Source organism: Tachypleus tridentatus, chromosome 2 (genome assembly GCF_004210375.1).
Source record: "Tachypleus tridentatus isolate NWPU-2018 chromosome 2, ASM421037v1, whole genome shotgun sequence".
Classification (NCBI taxonomy): Eukaryota; Metazoa; Arthropoda; class Merostomata; order Xiphosura; family Limulidae; genus Tachypleus; species Tachypleus tridentatus.
This window is the reverse complement of record NC_134826.1, coordinates 33,751,038-33,771,091: the sequence shown is the minus strand read 5'-3', so window position 1 is coordinate 33,771,091 and position 20,054 is coordinate 33,751,038. Positions and strand designations below refer to the sequence as shown.

General features: G+C 29.8%; 1 protein-coding gene across 3 annotated transcripts in view; it reads left to right on the top strand.

Annotated features, from left to right (window-relative positions):
- Nucleotides 1-20,054, top strand: part of LOC143240601 (DNA-binding protein SMUBP-2-like) — an 89,514-nt gene that overhangs the window by 64,660 nt on the left and 4,800 nt on the right. For all 3 annotated transcript variants that reach the window (XM_076483323.1, XM_076483317.1, XM_076483315.1), the window contains exons 10-16: nucleotides 1,117-1,299; nucleotides 1,751-1,869; nucleotides 5,895-5,989; nucleotides 12,309-12,432; nucleotides 13,570-13,746; nucleotides 18,175-18,388; nucleotides 18,796-18,922. In XM_076483323.1, the coding sequence (XP_076339438.1) occupies nucleotides 1,117-1,299; nucleotides 1,751-1,869; nucleotides 5,895-5,989; nucleotides 12,309-12,432; nucleotides 13,570-13,746; nucleotides 18,175-18,388; nucleotides 18,796-18,922 (1,039 nt within the window). The remainder of the gene's footprint in view (nucleotides 1-1,116; nucleotides 1,300-1,750; nucleotides 1,870-5,894; nucleotides 5,990-12,308; nucleotides 12,433-13,569; nucleotides 13,747-18,174; nucleotides 18,389-18,795; nucleotides 18,923-20,054) is intronic.

The following is a 20,054-nucleotide window of genomic DNA, read 5'->3' as shown; positions in this document are numbered from 1 at the left end:
AAATTTTGCACTTCTTGGAGGGGTAGTAAATAAATTAGAGAAGACGGGATGTCTAGAGAGAAATGTCACAATTCTTATGCTAGGAAAAATTCAAGATTTTATAAGATATGGATAATTAGCTATATTTTTATGCTATATATACTGATATACCATGATATAAGAAGGTTGTTAATTAAATTTTGAATGTAATTCACTAAAATGTCCTAATGTGCACAAAAGGATGCTTACAACAAGAAGGTTAATTTACTGATGTAAATTTACTTCAGGATTTCAGAATGTTTTTAGTGCAAAGTTTGGGAGTAAGTAAAATTGTCTTTACATGTTATCAATTTTTAACATGTGATGCTTGTAAGTCTTGTAAAAGCTAGTCAGGTAAAAGGTTTAAAGAAATCACATTATGTTGTTTCTGAGGTAGAAATAGTCTGTACATTGATCACAAATGGAAAATAGAGATTTGTGGTAAAAAGGATATGTAGTTGTGAAGTTTCTTTATCTATTAGTCAAAATTGCTAGAAAGAACATGTGACTGAAAAAATACACGAGTTTCTAATTTGCCAAATCTTGAAAGAGTTGTGTTAAAGGAAGCCTTGTGAAAGTATTTAAGCAGTTAAATATAGTTCTATAATTCATTGTCTTGGATGGTAAATGGCTTTAAATAACTGTGCATATTTTTGATGGGTGTGTGTACATGCATGTTGCATTTTAAACTTCAGGTGTATTAATGGCAATATTTATCAGATGAAAGTTAAAACAAAAAAAACATTCTGTTTATGCAGAGTTGAGAAACATGATTGAAATTGGATTAATTCTCTTTCTAAGACTGTTGTTCTCTAAATCTTTGTTTTGTATAGTTTTCTTTTATAATACATTATTATAATCAATGTTATGTATGGTTGGTTTTGAAATGCTTTCTGAGAAAATTGGAACCATTATGACAGCATAATTTTCAAATAAAGCTTTAATTTCTTGAAAACAGTTCCATTCAGATCATTCTTTAGAATAAAAATGTAAATTTTAATGTTATAAAAAGGTGTTAATATATAGTTATTTGTGAAAAACAAAAAATTTCCTCAAAAATGAAAAGTTGAAATGTTTGTTTTTTTGGGAATTATGTAGAGCAGAAAAAGCAGGTTTTTCTATCAGTTTAATGGAAAGACTGTTGGAACTGTATGGAGAAAATGTCACTAAAATGCTAACTGTCCAGTATCGTATGCATAAAGACATAATGAATTGGGCTTCAAAACATATGTACCAACAAAAGCTAGTTAGCCATCCATCAGTAGCATCTCATCTTCTCAAGTGAGTTGTAAACTTTTAAATTATGTTGTACTGAGCTCTTATTTTACATATATCTTTTAATTTGCATCCTGGTTGTTACTGAATACCTGTTAAACCGAACTGTCAGTTTTCATATTCAGCTAGTCTTCGTGTGTTAGCTATTATCTTGTAACTTGTAGAAAAATTCTCTCAACTATAAAGGTGTCATTGCTTTTAGCCATAGCCTTGTACTGAGAAAATATTTATTGCAGCACATCTTGTTGAGAATTTTATGAAATATTTACATTTAACAGAGAAATGAGGTGTTCTTTTTTTATTATTAAATCTGTCATAGTTTTGTGTTTGCTTAATGACTTCAGAGAAACGTGTATTTTTTAAAATATAGGTCAAATTTAAATTAAGATCAGTGTATTTATTCTATAAGTAATAGCTTCAGCAACAATAACTATCAAATTTAATATGTTCTCTACAGAGATCTTCCAGGTGTTGAAGAGAATGAAAGCACATCTGTCCCACTTTTGTTGATTGATACAACTGGTTGTGGACACTGGGAGATGGAGCTCGCAGACAAGGAATCAAAAGGAAATGAAGGTAATATTTAGATCTAAGTTCAAATATATATATAGTTTGTTACTTTGTACATATTGGTTAGTAAAACTTAGTTTGGTCTTACGGCAGGAAATGTTAGAGACAAAATATATAAATAGTCATTAACCTCAGTTTTTTTATAATGAGTGGGATATTGTGTGATACTCAATGTACACATTATTTTTTAACAAAAATGTAATATTAAAAACCTTTTGTTTCTTGCATTCAAACAGAAGTTGTTGAATTCAAAACTTTCAAACTGACCTGTATTAGTTGGGAAATTTATATAATACTTTCCACACCTGTGTGTTTACTGTTAGTAGTAGCATTGGCATCTGTTTTTATTATGTTTCCATGTAATTTGTTTTTTTTACAGCTGTGGTTTCTAGAAAGAAGTAAAAAATGTCTGGTATTAAATTAATGTGTATTTTTCCTTCAATTATTTCAATTTGGGTATCCCTTTCTGCACTTATGATGAGGTATTAGTTACCTTCAAAATTTAGTTAAATAACTCTGAGCATTGTAATATAGCTTATAATCAGTCTTATGTTATCTAAAAATGAATTCCTTTGTTAAAAAAAAAATTAAAAGAATGCTTCAACTTTAGTATTGTTGTCACATGATATACCAGTGTTTACAATTTTTAACTTTTAGTTTCTATAAGTTGGATAATACTGTATCTATACTGTATATGTAATTCTAGACACAGTCTCTGATTGTAACATGTGCTTTATTCAAACACCTTCAATTCAATCTGTTGAGCATAAGAAATAAATTTTGACACCCCATGACAGAAGCCACATCCACCTCTCAAGTGCAAGATGCCAATGGTCATTTTTGAAATTGGCAGCCAGTATTGGTTATAAAATATGACTGACTTCTGATAGTGGTGAAGCTGTTTTGTCCTCCATAGCAATTATCATTTTTTCTTACCAACATAATTAATTGAATTATTATTGAATTGAATAATTATCTATTAATTGAATAGATAGTTAAATTGTACTTAGATTTTATTTTTATGTTTTAGTAAATTGTATATTATTTAAGTTTTATAAACCTACTTGAAAGGTTTACTTTTCTTATTACAAGCCAAAGTTTGATATTTCACAAGGGTTAAGTTATGTGAGTGCAAAAACAGTCAGCAGAAGGATTGTGAGGCCTTGCCAATAGTACTGTAACATGCTGGGGTTTTTCTGTTATGGTGTGTAAATATGAATAATAATCATTAAAGGACAGACAATGAAATTATAATTAAAAAAGTAAAATTACAAATATAACCAAAAGAAGATATTTAAGATTATTCAATGAATGATTAATAGGTAAGTACACATTTCTGTTTCTTAATTTTAAAAATTACATTGTAATGTTTGATAATTATAATAGCCACAATTAGTGATATGGAAGAGAAAATAAAAAACGAAATATAAAAACTTACCTTAAAACAACTTTTGATCTTTATTGAGGAGGTTTTAGAGATTATACATATGAAATTCAGGAATTGTACAAATAAAAAAAATCAAACTAACTTTAATATAAAAATCACCTTATACTTAGACTATTCAGAATCTAAGTTTAACTAAAATTCACAAACAAATCTTCAATAGAAATACTTAATCAAAAAAATTTTCTTTGTGTACAAAATACCTGTAATCTTTCCAGTTTTTGTGAAGATGAATTGAGAACACTTCGTTATGATATGTACAGTTTGACATGTACATTATTATCAGTAACTCATGTATTTTATATGGGCCATTTAAATAAAATTTGTTTGAAACTTTAAACATTTAAAAAATAGAGTAAAATTTGCTCAGTTTGGTAATAGGAAGAACTTTCTGTTGTCTCTAATAGATCATTCTTAAATGTTAGTTGTATTATTTTTTGGTGGCATTAAGTGTAATTATGTATCTCGGGACGGCTGGTATGGGTATTAACATTTTTACTAATGAAGCAGAGAACAACATTTTGACCTTCTTAGGTTATCTTCAGGTTAACCTGAAACATTGTTCTTTGCTTTATTAGTAAAAGTGTTAATACGCATACCAGCCATCCTGAGGTACATTTTTACTTAAAGTGGGTTTCTCATTATCATGAATTAAGTGTAATTATGTTCATTTCTTGGTAGAGATGTGCCATTGTTGCATTTAGGCTTACATGTAGCTTAACTCCAGTTACGTTATGTTTGTGCATTTTAAAATGTAGTAATTTTTTATTCCATTTTTAAAATCGGTTTCAAAGAATGATGTCTGGGGTATTTACAAAGCCACTTAAATATATGTTCTTTTCTTGTTTATAGCTATATAATTCTAATATAATAATAATAATATAAAAAAGACCATAAAAACAAGCTTATTAAGTTAATTGCTTCTTTATCTGCCTAACTTGTAAATGACAAGTAATTGAAGTGTTTTATTATCTGTCTTTCTGAACTGGCTTTGATCTGTGTTTTAAAAGTTAAATCCACAGGGTTTTGACACCTGTAAGCCATACCATCTGTTTTTTTTTTTAATCTGATTTGGTGATATTAGTGGTTTAGAGGTCAAAACATGGATTCCACAAATAATGTGTATCCTACATGTGTAGATTTCCTGGCATCTTATTTTCTGGACATATTCAAGAGGTGTGCAGGTCTTTGCAAACTCTCACTATGTACTCTCACTTTATATATGAAGTGGGCCCGGCATAGCCAAGCATGTTAAGGCGTGTACAACTCGTAATCTGAGGCTCGCGGGTTCGCATCCCGGTCGCGCCAAACATGCTCGCCCTCCCAGCCGTGGGGGCGTAAAAATGTGACGGTCAATCCCACTATTCATTGGTAAAAGAGTAGCCCAAGAGTTGGCAGTGGGTGGTGATGACTAGCTGCCTTTCCTCTAGTCTTACACTGCTAAATTAGGGACGGCTAGCACAGATAGCCCTCGAAGTGGCTTTGTGCGAAATTCCAAAACAAACAATATATATGAAGTACACTAATGTACATCCATGATATTTTAAAAGCATGTAAAACTTGTTTAGCTGCTCTAGGTTACTGAGTGTTATGTACATTGTCATCTGTGAGTGAAGAAAGATCCCTTATATTCTTTAGAATACCAAGTTGTGGTATTGAAAATATTTTGCAAAATGAAACTGTAATGATACTGTACTAATCAAGGAATAAATTTCTCAACACTCAGTTTTTTACTGAGTTATTGTCATTTTAAATATACGTGAATTTTCTAATAGTATTTTTAATTATTTTCAGTTAAATTTTATATTTGTGTTTAAGAATGTTTTATCCCCTCTTTTAATCATACATTAAAATGGTATGATGAAGCAAGTTTTTGAATGTGGCATGTAGCAGGCTAACTACAACTTTTTACAGAATTTTTTGTTATTTTAGCTCTCTATTTATCTCATAGCAATGAAGTAATTTTAAGTTGAGCAAATACATTTTTCTAAAGACTTAAGCATAATTTGTAGTGAATGTTTAATTAAAGATGACTTATTACTAATGTACAGGAACTGATTGAGAATAATCTTTACCTTAGTTTGCAGCTGTGTATCCATTGGCAGTAAATCTTTGTCATACCTTAACTGTATTTCTTTGAATTTAGTGAAATTTAAAATGTGAATCAGTGTTCATGATAAGTACCTACATCTGTTACTATGTTAGCAGGTATATGTTAATTGATTTGTTTATAACTTTGTTTTTTTCTCCAACTACTTTAGATGTACACTTTCTAACATAGGTATATAATCATAACCATCTGGTATTGTAAATTGCTTCAAAATGTGTTTTGAAATATAGACTTGTATACAAGTACAGAATGATTTTGATTAAAATTAGAAAATTATTACATCTTTTCATCACTGTCTTATTCACAGATTTGCTTAGCTTCTTCTAATGTTAAACAAATTTTGTTCAGGTGTGACATTTTTTTGTTATGAAAAGAATAGTTTTATACTTATGAACTTCACATATCAAAATTTCTTTAAAAATATAGATTCTGTACATTTGGTATTTGTTATATAAAAAACAAACTTCATATTTCTAGGTGAAGCTGACCTTGTGACCTTACATGTACACAAGTTAATAGCAAGTGGTATTAGACCTGAAGACATAGCCATTATTGCACCTTATAACTTGCAGGTGAGTACATTTGTAAAAATAACAACTCTTGTGTATTTGGATTTTTTTTGTCTAATTTTTTTTTGGTATTCCTCATTTCACACTTACAAAACAGTTGAAACAAGTAATACATTTTGTCAACCAATAATTGATGTCATGCCCACCTTCAGTAGATTTGTTTGAGCTTCATAGCCTACATATAGAAGTTACATATGCATGTTTGTAGTCAGTAAAAATAGTTCATTTTGCACTATAATTCAACAACAGTTATTTTGAAATTGGTGAGTATTTAACTGCCTGTTGGCTACTTGATTGACAATAGCACTTAAGTTGTTGTTTTTTACCTAAATGTTATATATTAAGATACAGGTAAATCGTATTTAGGTCTTACTTTTATATTTTAGTTAATTATGTATTATTTATCGTTTAAAATGTAAAACAGAAAGGTTTAAATATTTTTTAAGTATACATTATATTCTTTGTCAGTTCTGAACTTCTGCAATATCTTGCAGTGCATGAAAATTTTGTGGAATGGTTGTGCATTCCTACCAGAGATGCTATAATATGCCCCAAAGGTACCATTAACATGTACTGAGATTAGTAATACGTGATGAAGGCAAGAAAAGAAAATAATACATTAAAAATTAACTAAAAAAGATCCTAAAAAATATTCTACAAAAAAGAATTAAAATTTATGTACTTTTTTCTGTTTCCTAATTTTAATCATTTCATTGTATTGGACATTGATGGTAATAACTAGAGTTAGTGATATGGTAAAGAAAATGAGAAATAAAATATAAAAATTTGCCTTAAAAGCCTTTTATTCATGTATGAGGTTCTAGAGGTCATGCAAATGAAATATGAAAACTATTTAGTTTTAGAAAAGTATTTTCATTCTTAAATGAAAATCACATTGCACTTGAACTATTCAGAAGTTGGTTGCAAATAACTACTATAGATAAACAATTTTATTAGGAAGATGAAATTAAGATAATTTCATTTTTGCATATAAGATACTTATTATTTGTAACGAAGTATTATTAGGTTTTGTGAGGGTATCACAGAGTTACTCGTACATATTGTTGCATAAGTGTCCTTCCTCGGTCAAACTGATGTAAAATATGTCAGCCACATGGAAAAGTGTTAATATGTAGGTTTTTTTATGTGTGTTACAGGATGTATACTGGAATTGTGTCATATTGTATTTAGTTTGTAATATCTGTCACTGTATTTCTGAACATTTTGACACATACCCGAGTTGTTATATTTAAGGCCCTTAATGATAGCCATTCTTTTTAACTCTCTCACAGTGAAGTTGGTCAAATTTGCCATTTTGTACTTGTTTTACCTTTTATACTATAACTTTTATTAAAGCATGTGTATATTCACAAAATTTGGCAGACTTTTAGTAAATATAAGAAGTCTTTTGTGCACAAAAATAAGAGTATTTAATTAAGTATTTTTCCTAAAGATGTGTTCGTAAGTGTGTGGGTGTGTCTATATATTTTTTTTTACTAATTTTGAGTGGAAAGTGATTTTTACCTTAAGGTTAGAAGTAGTTGTCTTTGTCTCATAAATCTGAAATTACAAGTTTTTTGTAAACAAAAAATAAGATTTTTTTAACGAAATATTTTTACTAAAGTCTTTTTCTTTTTTACTAGTCTGAGTACAAAGTTATTTTCACACTAAAGTTAAAAATACAGGGTGTCCCAAAATAACATTTACATTCTTTGGATCATTATAACTTGCTTTGTTTATTGATTTTAACAATAAAATAAGATACATATGATAGCCAAAGGATTTATTTAAAGATTTAATATTGAAAGCAAGAGAAAAAATAACAAATAAAATTCTTCCCAAGGAAAACTATTCTTGGTTGAAATTGTAAAATGTCACAATTTGCTTGCTTCACTTCAGGTGTTCAAACTGAAATCTGTTCTGCTCCAGACACATCTCATAAAGGGAAGAAATGGAAGTGCACACATCAAACACCATCTCATCTGGTATTAAAGCACATTGTTCTACAATTGCAACTCTCAATTCGTCAATTGTTGCCCTTTTTGTGCTGTAAACTTTGTCTTTCAGAAACCCCCACAAAAAGAAATCCATGGGTGTCAAATCTGGTGATAGGAAATTCTACACTTTCTCTTCGTCCAATCCATCTGTCTGGCATAGATGCAACCAGATAAGCTTTCACGTCGTGATGGAAGTGGGGAGGAGCGCCATCCTGCTGGAAGAAACACTCTTCTTCTCCAAATTGTTCTTGGATGCGTGGCATGGCAAACTCTTGTAGCATGTTGAGATAATTCAATCCTGTTACGGTGTCTTGGAAAAGTATGGTCCGATGAGTCCCCTAACAGACAGACCACACCACACAGTCACTCCAGGTAAATTCAAGTGATGTTTTTCTGTAACATGTGGATTTTCTGTTGCCCAGTAGGTGCAGTTGTGTCGATTTATTGAGCCATTCAGCTTAAACGTTGCTTCGTCACTCCAAACAATTTTGAGTGGAAATTCATCACCGCCTGCACATCTAGCAAGATACCATTCACAGAACTCAACCCTTTGATCAGGGTCATCTTCATTCAGAGCGTGGACAAGCGATGGGATGAAACTTTTGAATTGGGAATGCTTCAAAATGCGATGAACGCTGGATTTAGGGATACCTGTTTCACAAGACAGTTGGCGCACTGATTTTCTTGGAGAATTCAGAATATTATCAATGACCTCTTGCTCTCTTGTTGGGCTTGTTGATGATCTTTTTCGACCGGAGCGACACTTTCTCATATGGTGAAGAGTTTCGTGTTCATCAAACTTGGCGATGATGCGTGAAATGCTGGGGCGAGATGGCGCATCTATATGGAACTTTCTAGTAAAACATCTTTGCACTTCAGCTTTGTTTTCGACTTTCCAAAAAGTTTCGATAATGAATATTTTGTGCTTGATCGTAAGCTGATTACCCGCCGTCCTTGGACACAAGTCAAATGTGGAACAAATGAAACGGTTTATTAGCTATACGCAGTCAAAGAGTGTAAATGTTATTTTGGGACACCCTGTACTTCATATCAAAAACTTCAAATTTCATTTCACTATGTTAAACATCCACAATAAATTCAAAACAAGTTTTGTTTCAGTAAAACATCTTTTATCTATTATTTCCTTTACCCTAGTTATATACAAGGTTGGTCAATTTGACAAATTTCGTAACCACCAAAAATAAATCTAAATTACCCCTTTTTTTTCCCCACCTAGAATGACTTCAAATTTTAACATGAAACTACATCTGTTATCCTAAATAGCTTTAAACTCATAACATTGTACATCTATTGGTACTTAAATTTTATTGTTTTATAACCATTTGAACTATGTCTAACTATTATTCACACTCTTATATTCATCAAACGTGCAGGTCATGTGTATTATACTATGGAATTACGTTATGCACGAGCTGCTTGCAAGTGTATCTCATGAGAAGTTTTTATTATATTATTACTATCACTAGTTATTTTACTTAATCTAACATTAACTGCCCTAAACATTTCCTGTGTTTTTACAATTTATTTATTTTTATAATTCATAAAGAATACACATAAACAAGAAATAAAATACCTGGTGTAATTTAACTCTACTTTTTTTAAGTATTAATGGTAGTACTACAAAATTAAATACTTTTTTATTTAATTAAATAATGCTTCAGAGGAAACAGAATAATAACATGCAAAAAGCAAAATATTTCCCATCACAGTTACATAATAAATAAGTATTGGTAATGTAGTGAATTTATAGTCATTACATACTAAATTTACGTAACTTCTGTATAAAAGTGTAGACTACCAGAGTTAATGCTACTACATAGTAATACAAAGTAAGCGAATGGTCAATGTACAGCCAGTTTGGTACATTAAAATATGAATATAATACATTCAGTTACCATTTTACAACATTGTAACTACCTTTCTGTCAACTTCATAACTACCTCAATTGCTTTCTACCATTTCACAGTATCTTGTTTATATCTCAGCACCACCCGGAGTAATTTCAGTATATTCATTTGCAAAAGTGAATGCACTTCAAATTCAGCTATCTTGTATTTTGTATATTTTAATTGCCATATTTTATTGTGTACATAAGGTCACATATTTGACCAATATGAGTGCATCACTTTTTGTCAATATATTCACCAAGAACAAGTATTTGCCAAACTTGCTTGATGCATGTTTTAAGTGTTTCTGCCATCTGCATCTTGACATCAGAATCCTAGCATCTTGTTACAGTGGCAGATATTGGAATGTTTGCTTGTTTTTCCTGCCATCATGTTAAAGCCAGACCATAGGTAGAAAATACCCAAGTTCTTAGACATTCTTCTTACAAAATACTCATCATTGTTTCCTTCCTATGCACTCAGGACAGCAACCTGAAAAATTAGGTTACACCATTTAATCAGATGGAGGATTGACTACATTTACAAACTGGCATGCATTTGATATGAATAAACTATTTATATTTATGATAATAAGTACTAATGAAAAAATAGCTATTCATTATAGGACTTATACCAAGTGTTTCATCTGGTCATGGTTTTCTGATAGCTTGGTACTGATTTGGTCTAGGTCTTTTCATGTATCCATTCATTTCTCCACCATGTCCTCCACTACCTCCATTTCTTATGCCTGGGCATGTGAAACCACTCTCTCTCTTTTTTCTTTCTACAAGCAAGTTATTAGAGAAGATTTTGTGCATTTTGTGGCTGACAATGATTTCATCCAGAGTCATTAGGACTTGCCACTGGTAATCTAATGGAAGAATGCAGAACAAGCAAAAGTAGTTGTGTAATTAACATGTAATATTGTGTGCGAATAAAAGCAGTGCAGTCTTACACTGATGATCTGATCACCTCAGGCCACCAAAATTGAACTGTGCTACTAAATCTGACATGGTTCCACAACTTTTGATTGCATTATATAGAAGTTTATTTTAATGAGCACATCCTGAATGTTGGGTGACTATATATAAGTATTTAAACCTTAAAAATACCAGTGGAAAGGAATAGTCGTTTTACACTGGTGTGTGCTGATTTATATTTGTAAAACTTAGTTTTCTCTAATTGGTTAAATAAGGGTTTATTTGGTTAAAAGATCTGTTTGTTAACTAATATTTAAACACCAAAAAGAATACTGGAATACTTCATAAGGGTTTCTATTTCAGGAATATATTACTAATAATAGCCTATGAGTTGCCCTGTCATGATATACTCTCTTGTTTTTCATATGCAATGTTATTGCTACTAACAGCACTATCTATGTATCTTGTAATGTTAAATTCACTATGTATATAAAATGTAATGTTATTACATGGATACTATATGATGGTACAACATTACAAAGTTACATTATTACTCTGTGCACGATAGATATTATTCAGACATTACTAAACGACTACCATGCCACATAGTGTGTTTATTGGGATAACTATCACAATTTTTCTGGATTTCTAACTATGGGAGGAGAGCATTTAGAAATTCAGCTAATCTCATCAATGTCTTTCCTGTGGGAATAAATCTTGAATTGGAGAAGAAAATCACAACTCTCTATACAGAAAATAATGTTATGTAATATATCATTTGTTAGACTGAAACCTTGCTTTTCTGTTGGTTATAAATGAAATGATATGAACTTCAGAGAAAACTATAGCTAAATGCTGAAAGAGAAGATTTGTTTGGGCATGGAAAGAGGGGTCTAACTTTTTGTTTGATAGCTCTGTGATGAAATAAGATTATAAAAATCATGCTTTGCCTGAATGATGACAATATTATTGAATGAGTAACTTACATTAAATTTGTAAATAAATTAGAGAAGAGGGGATGGGATGCCTAGAGAGAACATTTCACAATTCTTATACTAAGGATGTTCAAGATTTTTTTTAATATTGCTTTATAAAATTAATAACATTAAACTTCTATACTGTTAAAATATGTATAATAGGTTGTGTTTGTACCATATTTGATGATAAACCATTGTAAGAAAGTAATTAAATTTTGAATGTAACTTGCTATAACTTCGTGACGTGCACAAAAGAATGCTCGTTGCAGTAAAAATGCATTTTTCTGAAAGTTAGAGTTGGCTTTTGAAGCAGTTATCACTGTTATTTTTTGTAAGTTTCAGGTACTGTTGATGATATTCATTGTAAAGTCATAGCCATGATTACTTCTAACAGTTTAGACTTTATGCTCTGAAAATTTTGGAGATATAGTGACGTTTATTTTAATATTTTATACTAATGGTATTTTTCATCCACGTTATGCCAGCTTCCTGACATTTTTATTGCATATACATTTTATAAGGTGGATTTGTTGAAGCTGAGGCTTGCTAACAAATATCCAAAACTGGAGATCAAGTCAGTTGATGGATTCCAAGGCCAAGAAAAGGAAGTGGTAATTTTGTCATTGGTTCGTTCCAATTCTATAGGTATGTTAATGATAGCATTATAATAATATACATCATCAGTATCATAAGATGTGGTTTTGCATGTGATGCATTTCTGGTTACTTGTGCTATAAAGTAGTGTATTTTACTGTATAAGCCAGTATGTCTTCCAGTTCAGTAATCTCATGTAGAGACCAGATCAAAATGTTATCTTGGTTATGTTTCTATAAGAAGATATTTGTGAACAACTTCCACCACAATTACAATCCTGCATTTTTAAGTTTTATCATACTTTATTTACACTATGATGTTGCAGTATTATAAGAAATTAAATGATTTTAATGGAACAAAAAATAATTATTTTTAATTAGATCATTTCTCACTTGTATGTATCAAGTTTCACTTTGCTGACAAAAGCCATTGTTTGTTAGGCTGTGGTTACAGAAAGCCTTAACAGTCTAAGTAATTTCTTCAAAGGGCAAAGAAAGTTACTAAAAGCAAACATAAAAATATAAATATTAATTAACATAATGTGGATTCAAAAATTGTTGAGCGTATTACATGAAACCTTCTGATTAACAAATGAAATAAAAAACACATGCTTATATTGTATGGTAGTAAATAACATAGTGTAGACTTTCTTTATGTGCACACCAATAATTATTTTAAGTAATTATACATTTGATTATGTTTCTACCTAAGACGATTAGGACATATTGTTTCATCAGTTGAATATCCTCATTGTTTGTGATATTTTCCACTGCAATCCCAGTAATATCTTGAAATGTTGGGCCAATTTAGGAGATTTAGGTTCATCCAAGTATGTATATATTAAGCTTGCAATTTCTGTAATAAGTATAATAACGAAAGATAAAATTACTAAGCATTGATATTTGATACAAGGATACTATTAACCATTACTTCTTGTACAGGTAACAAATATTAAAAAGCATCCATAATGTAGCTTTGTAGTTAACACCAAAGAAACACAAAGAATGGTTTCTTAGACCTGTGGTACGTTTTAAGTTTGAGGACAATATTTTTAACTGTAAAACATTTTGTTGTTGCATGTAATGGTTTTAAACATAAACCCTAAGCAATTAATTTATCATGGTGAATCTAATAGCCATACATTAGTAAGGATAAAAAAAAAATTATAAATCATACTAATATTTTCAGGTGAAGTTGGTTTTCTTGCTGAAAATAGAAGGATTAATGTGGCTGTTACTCGAGCAAAGCGTCACCTTGCAATAGTGTGTGACAGTGAAACAGTTTCTCACAACAAGTTTCTCAGAACACTGATGAAGTACATAACTCAGCATGGAGATGTTCATTCAGCCCAGCAATATGAAGAAGGTATACAATGTTCTGAAAATTAAAATCAAGATATGCTATCACTAGTAATCAGACTATTTAATTTACATGTAGGTACACAACAGTTTCATTTTAAGTAAATTTCATTGAATTCTTAACCCTCAATACTCAGTATTTTAAATGACCTAATAACCATTGTGAAGTAACTCGTAACTATGGAGATATACATTCTATAACTATAAAAGTACTATCACAAAATGCTGCAAGCTTTCAGTAAACACTGCATTTTTGTATACTAAAATCAGAATTTTTAATTAAGTGTATATAATAAAAATTTATTCATAAATATGTGGAATCAGAGCATTGATTGCTCCAAGTTCAAAGTGATTTTCATGTTAAAATTAAAAATCCTTTTCATTATCTGAAACTTCAAGTTTCATTTTCATAAACTAAAACCTTCTGATTAAATATCAAATATTTCTTTTCAGAAAAACTTTTATTTTCTCTTCTAAATTATGTATAGACTCATTTGATTTGACAACATTGTAACCACCATCAAAAATACAAAACAAATCCAAATTACCCTTTTTGTCTCTCTTACTGCAGATTGTAGCAGGAAATTACTATTGTTTATATCAAAATGTGTAAAGTTCATAACAGTGTACAACTGTTTATACTTAATTGTATTGTTTTATTGCCCTTTGAATTGTGTCCATCTAATTATCCTGCCACACAAGTTGTCTCTTGGTAAATGATACAGCTCACATTACCATTTCGAATTTGTAATGCACAGGCTGCTTGAAAATTTATTTATTTATTTTTCATTATATTACTTAATATAACCATGTAAGTTTCTAATTCTTACATTTTAGTTACTTTTACAATAATAAGTAAAGATTACACATGAAAACCAAGAAATTTGTGAAAAAGATAATGTGACAGATGGGCATACCAAGTGGGACTAATGTTCTAGTTGATGGCTCCATAAATGAATAGGATTGAAATTTATAAAATTATATACTACCTGAGTAATATTTGTTATAATGGGTAAGTTAGATTAAATTCTGAATGTGTAAAATAGTTTCATTCAGATTAAAATGTTTGTGTAACCTAGCCATCTTGTAGCCATAATGGTAACAAAAACCACTGCAAGAATCTCAGCTCAAGATATTTGAAGCTTTAATAAAAATATGTTCTCTCATTTACAAAAGGAATTACAATATACTCATTGTACACTTATAAGATGTTCCCTGTGTGTATGTTCACACTTAGTTATAGTTTTTTTGCTGGTTGATGTCTTATCAAACTAATAGTATCTTATAGAAATTATTTTTGCAATAATATATTACTAGTGGCAAGTGTGTTAACTCTTTCCACAGGCTCTGTCACATGACCTTTCTGTACTGGTATAGATTTGATGCTACTAACATTTGATATAATGTGTGTATCTTCAGGAAACTTGGCAGCCTTTCAGTAAACATTATGAGCCTCTCACATATAAAAAAAATCATTTTTAGTGAAATATTGTTAATAAAGTAAAGAAAAATTTTTCCTTCAACATATCAAGTATATGTTTAGAATAATTCATGTGCAAAGTGATTTTCATGTTAAGGTTCAAAATATTTCTTCTCAAAAATCCCAAGTTTCGTTTATCTAATCTCTATAATCCCCTAAACACATTTTCGTGTTTGTTTTTAGAAAAGCTACTTATTTTATTTATTTTCTCTACCCTTTCTCTATACTTTGTCAATTTGACTCACTCACCCCCAAAGTAAATCTAAATTATTCTAATTTTCTTTTTAGGATGTCTTGAAGTGTAGTATGAAACTACATTTGTTTGTTCTAAGTAGCATTACATTTATAACTCTTTACATCTGTTTGTAATTTCTATTGTCTTCTGAATGGCCAAATGGTTAAAGCACTTGACTCATAATCCGAGGGTCACAGGTTTGAATCCATGTTGCATCAAACATGCTTGCCCTTTTAGCTGTGGGTGTGTGATAATGTAACAGTCAATCCCATTATTTGTTGGTAAAAGAGTAGTTCAAGAGTTGGCAATGGGTGGTGATGACTAGCTGCCTTCCCTCTAGTTTTATACTGCTAAACTAGGGAAGGCTAGCAGATAGCCCTCATGTAGCATTGTGCAAATTTCAGAAACAAACAAGTCTTTTGAACCATTTTTAACTGTTATTCATGCCATTATAAGTTACAAATCACTTGGAGAACATTCAGCTCACATTATGCTATCAAACTACATTACCCACAAGCTACTGCTGAGTTGCTTGCATGTGTGCCTCATCAAATATTTTTTATTATTGTTGTTTGTTTTACCAATCTAACCTAATTAGCCTAAAGAGATATCTATTATATTTTAATTACTTTTATAACAAAAAGTAAAGGATAAACATGAAAAAGATTAAGTGAATAAATAAATTATCCAATCTTTCTTGCTATTGATTGTTGATGAGACTTAACCCTACATTTTTTATACTACTGGTAGTAGTGTGCTGAATAATTTTTATTTAATTGAATAATCCACCAGAGAACATACACTAATAACATGCAAAAGGCAGGCAATTTCTCTTAACTCTGAAAATTTTTTTTAACTTTCTAACTGGGTGACAAGAGCTGTTGCTAATTCATTCAATCTAGTCATTAACTTTCACATGGGAACAAATCCTGTAATCTAAGAGAAAATTACAGTATTCTGTTTGGAACATGATATTATAAGATATGTCATTTGATAGATGAAAACCTTGGTTTTTATTGGATATAAGTAAATGTAAGAGTGACCTATTACAAATCCTGAAAGAGAGTATGTGGCAAGAGGGATCTGATTTTCTGTTTGATATCTCTGTAATTAAAAAACAATGAAGGCTATAAAAATTATGATTTGTCAGAAGAATGCTTAATTTCATAGTTTCTTAGGTATAATTGATAAAATAGAGATGAGAAGATACCTAAAGAAAATGTCATGTGAGTCATATTAGGGGGGATTTAGGATTTTTTAAAAATTTTATGCTATACTAGTTAATATAATGTAAACAAAAAGTGGTTTAGTAAAATAGTTAGTGTAAGATACTAAAACCTCTTATCATGTGCAGTAAAGGATACCTATGGTAAAAGGGTTAAAGTAAGTCAAAATATTCTATCTAGCAACTATTCAAGATTACTCAAACCTTATTTAAAAATTGAATAAAGTTAAGTTTGATCATATTTAAATCATGCATATAAATAAAATAACTTATTATTTAGTGAAAATAAACTTTATTTGATATAAATTTATTTTGACAAAGAATATTGTCCGAAAAAATATTGTCACCTAATCTGACCTGATGCTCTTTATAATTGTGAATTTCTGGATCACTGATAAATTGTTGTCAGTTTATATGTAATTTTTGATCATTTTTTATTAAAAAGGGTGACCATTACAACTGCAAAATAAAGTATGAAAATTAATATATTAATGATTGTTAAGGAAATTGGATTTCATTGTATATGTAAAATGGAACTTTCTTATCAAGCATACTTTTAAGATGAAAGCAGATGTTTTAATTCTTCATAAAAGTATTAACAAAATTTTTAATTTTTACAATATTGAAATTCATATAAAAATGGAATTATCATCATGATTTTTTTAAACTTAATTTATGAACTATTTAGTAAATTTCTTTTAAATTCACTGTCATATTTGTGGTTTTTAACATTAAAAATTATGCTTTAACTTAGAATTAAAGGAAAGAAAAATGCAGCAAAATACTAAGGGGAACTACCTTTCTCTCACTCACTTTACTACTTGGGTTTCTACAGAAATAGTTAATATAACTAGAAAAGCTAGGGTCTTAATGACAAAAATTGATGATGTATAGAACTCATTAGGTCTAATATTTGAGTTAAAAATCCTTTAAACTTCAGATTCTTTTTGTTATCTTTCCTAATCTATCAATTTTAAATTTTAAACAAAAATAGAATTTCAGATCTTTTTTTCTCCTACAATTCACTGCCCAGAAAACCTTTTGTCCAGTATCTGGACTCTTCAGACAATAATAAACAAAACTTATTTGGAACACTTTATATTTGGTAAGTGAGTGATAAATTTTAATGAAGAACTAAAACCTTCATCCTTATTCCATGCAAATAAAACTTGTGCTGATCTTGTCCAAAGTTGATATTTATGAAAAAACACCTTTCTTTGTTTCACACTGCAAGAAAGAAAACTTTGCTAAAGATATATCATTATAAGTCTTCCATTCTTAATGTATTTCTCAAACACTTTTAATTTTGTTTCTTTAAGGTCATAATAATTTTGTTTTTTCCAAAGTGCACAAGATAAAAAAAGAGCAGTGTTAAAAATTTTCTAATATCATAACATCAGATTGAGTCTTTTTGTGTCTGAATGTTGGATATTACAGTTGAGTAATGATATATTTGAGAAAATGTATTTAAAATTAAGTGAACTTTTGATCACAGAATTGAAGCTACTTCCATCCAACCAGCCTGCTAAGTTGAATTTTAAGAAGGAAATGAAAAAAAGTTGCGAGTTTTCCACAAAGCAGAGTGAGAAACCTAAGGCACATAAAAAAAATAAAAACAAAAATAAGAAAGAGGAAACTTCAAAGTTATCATCAGAGGGAAAATACAGTACTGATGGTTACATTTCAGCAAAAGAAAGCCTTCACACCAGGTAAAAATTATGAAAAGATTACAAAATAAATTTTTCAAAGGAAAGGTTTTACATTTTCCAGCAATGAGTAGAATATTGAGTTCTGTATTAAAATCATAAATATATAAGATATGCTTCCTACCAGTAATACATTTAGCACATGGATGAGAGAATTAATATTGGATAGTAACATGATACAAGATAAATACATTCTAAAGTTTTAAATAAAATGTTTTTATGTATTTCTTTAATACTAAAAAAAATTTAAAAATGTTATATTTCTATATGTAATGACAGTAGTCTTCAATGGTTTGGTTAAAATGTTAAATAAGTTGCTAGTTGTGTATGAACAATGTCCATTAATTTTCTTGTGATAGTACTTTTTTTTTCCTTTTGCAGAAATGTAAGTTTTAATTTTTTTATTACAGCACAGAAACTGAAAACATTAGGAAAGAAATTACAGACACAATTAAAAAATTTGTAACCAATGATAGTGAAAAAAGTTATTCCTTCCCTCCAACTCTAACAGCCTTTGAAAGGCTCGTTGTTCACGAGGTAATTAGCCTTTATATGTATCATATTTACTGAGTTTGTGTATGTATTTTCCTCATAGCAAAGCCACATCAGACTATCTGCTGAGTCCACTGAGGGGAATCAAACCCCTGATTTTATTTGCTGAGTTTAATAAATAGCTTATAAGGAATGTGTTCATATAAAGTATAGAGTAGTTTTAACAGTAAATAAATATGTGTAAATATGATATTTTAACATTACTATATTGCTTGCATCTGGTATGTGAAAAATTAATGATATTGGGAAAATGAGGATAAAAACAAACCAATTTGCCAAACAAGAAGCATAATTTGTTTCATAACATCACAGTAGCAATTATTTTACCAGCTTGTTATATCTAGTAATTAACATGTCTGTGAAGTTTAGTTACATTTGTAAGATCAAACAACAACATTTCTAACAAAAAACTCAGGATTGCAGCCCAACCTTACATTCACAAACAGTCTCCCACCAGATTAGCAGCTGACATAAACTAATTAGTGTCTATTAATAAAATAAAGTAACTGATTAATCTTTAGGTTATTGGATATCCACTTACTATATAATTTACCAAAAGTCTTCATAATGTTTATTTATCATATTTGAGTCAAGATCTTCATTATTTATTTGATGCATAGGTTGATTTGTTTCTTGTATTTTTTAATATGAATTTACTTTCTTACTGGACAGACAGGATAGGTTTATATGAACTTCTTCAAGGCTGTTTGTTACTCAGATTTATTTGTGAGATAAGTCAGTTAAGTGAATTTCTTCCTCCATTTTATGAATTGTGAATGTGGGTTTTTTGCCTTATATTTCAGTTGAAGTACTCTTGAACGTTGAGTTGATGATAAAGTTATACTCAAATGCAACTTTGATGCTCTTTCAACATAACATTAACATCAGTTCCAAGGGTTGCATACAAAATCAAGAATCAGAAAAATTTATTGTTAAGAGTTGGTACAATAGTGATTAACTTCAGTTTATTTCAAGTCAGTAATTCTTGGCATAGTTTAACTCAAAAGTATATAAAGTACAAAAGAAATGTAAATAGAAAGCAGGGCACAAAAAAAACTGAAACAATGTATAGATAGAAAAGAAGTTGTGAAAGTTAGCAGAGACAAATGTGTAACAG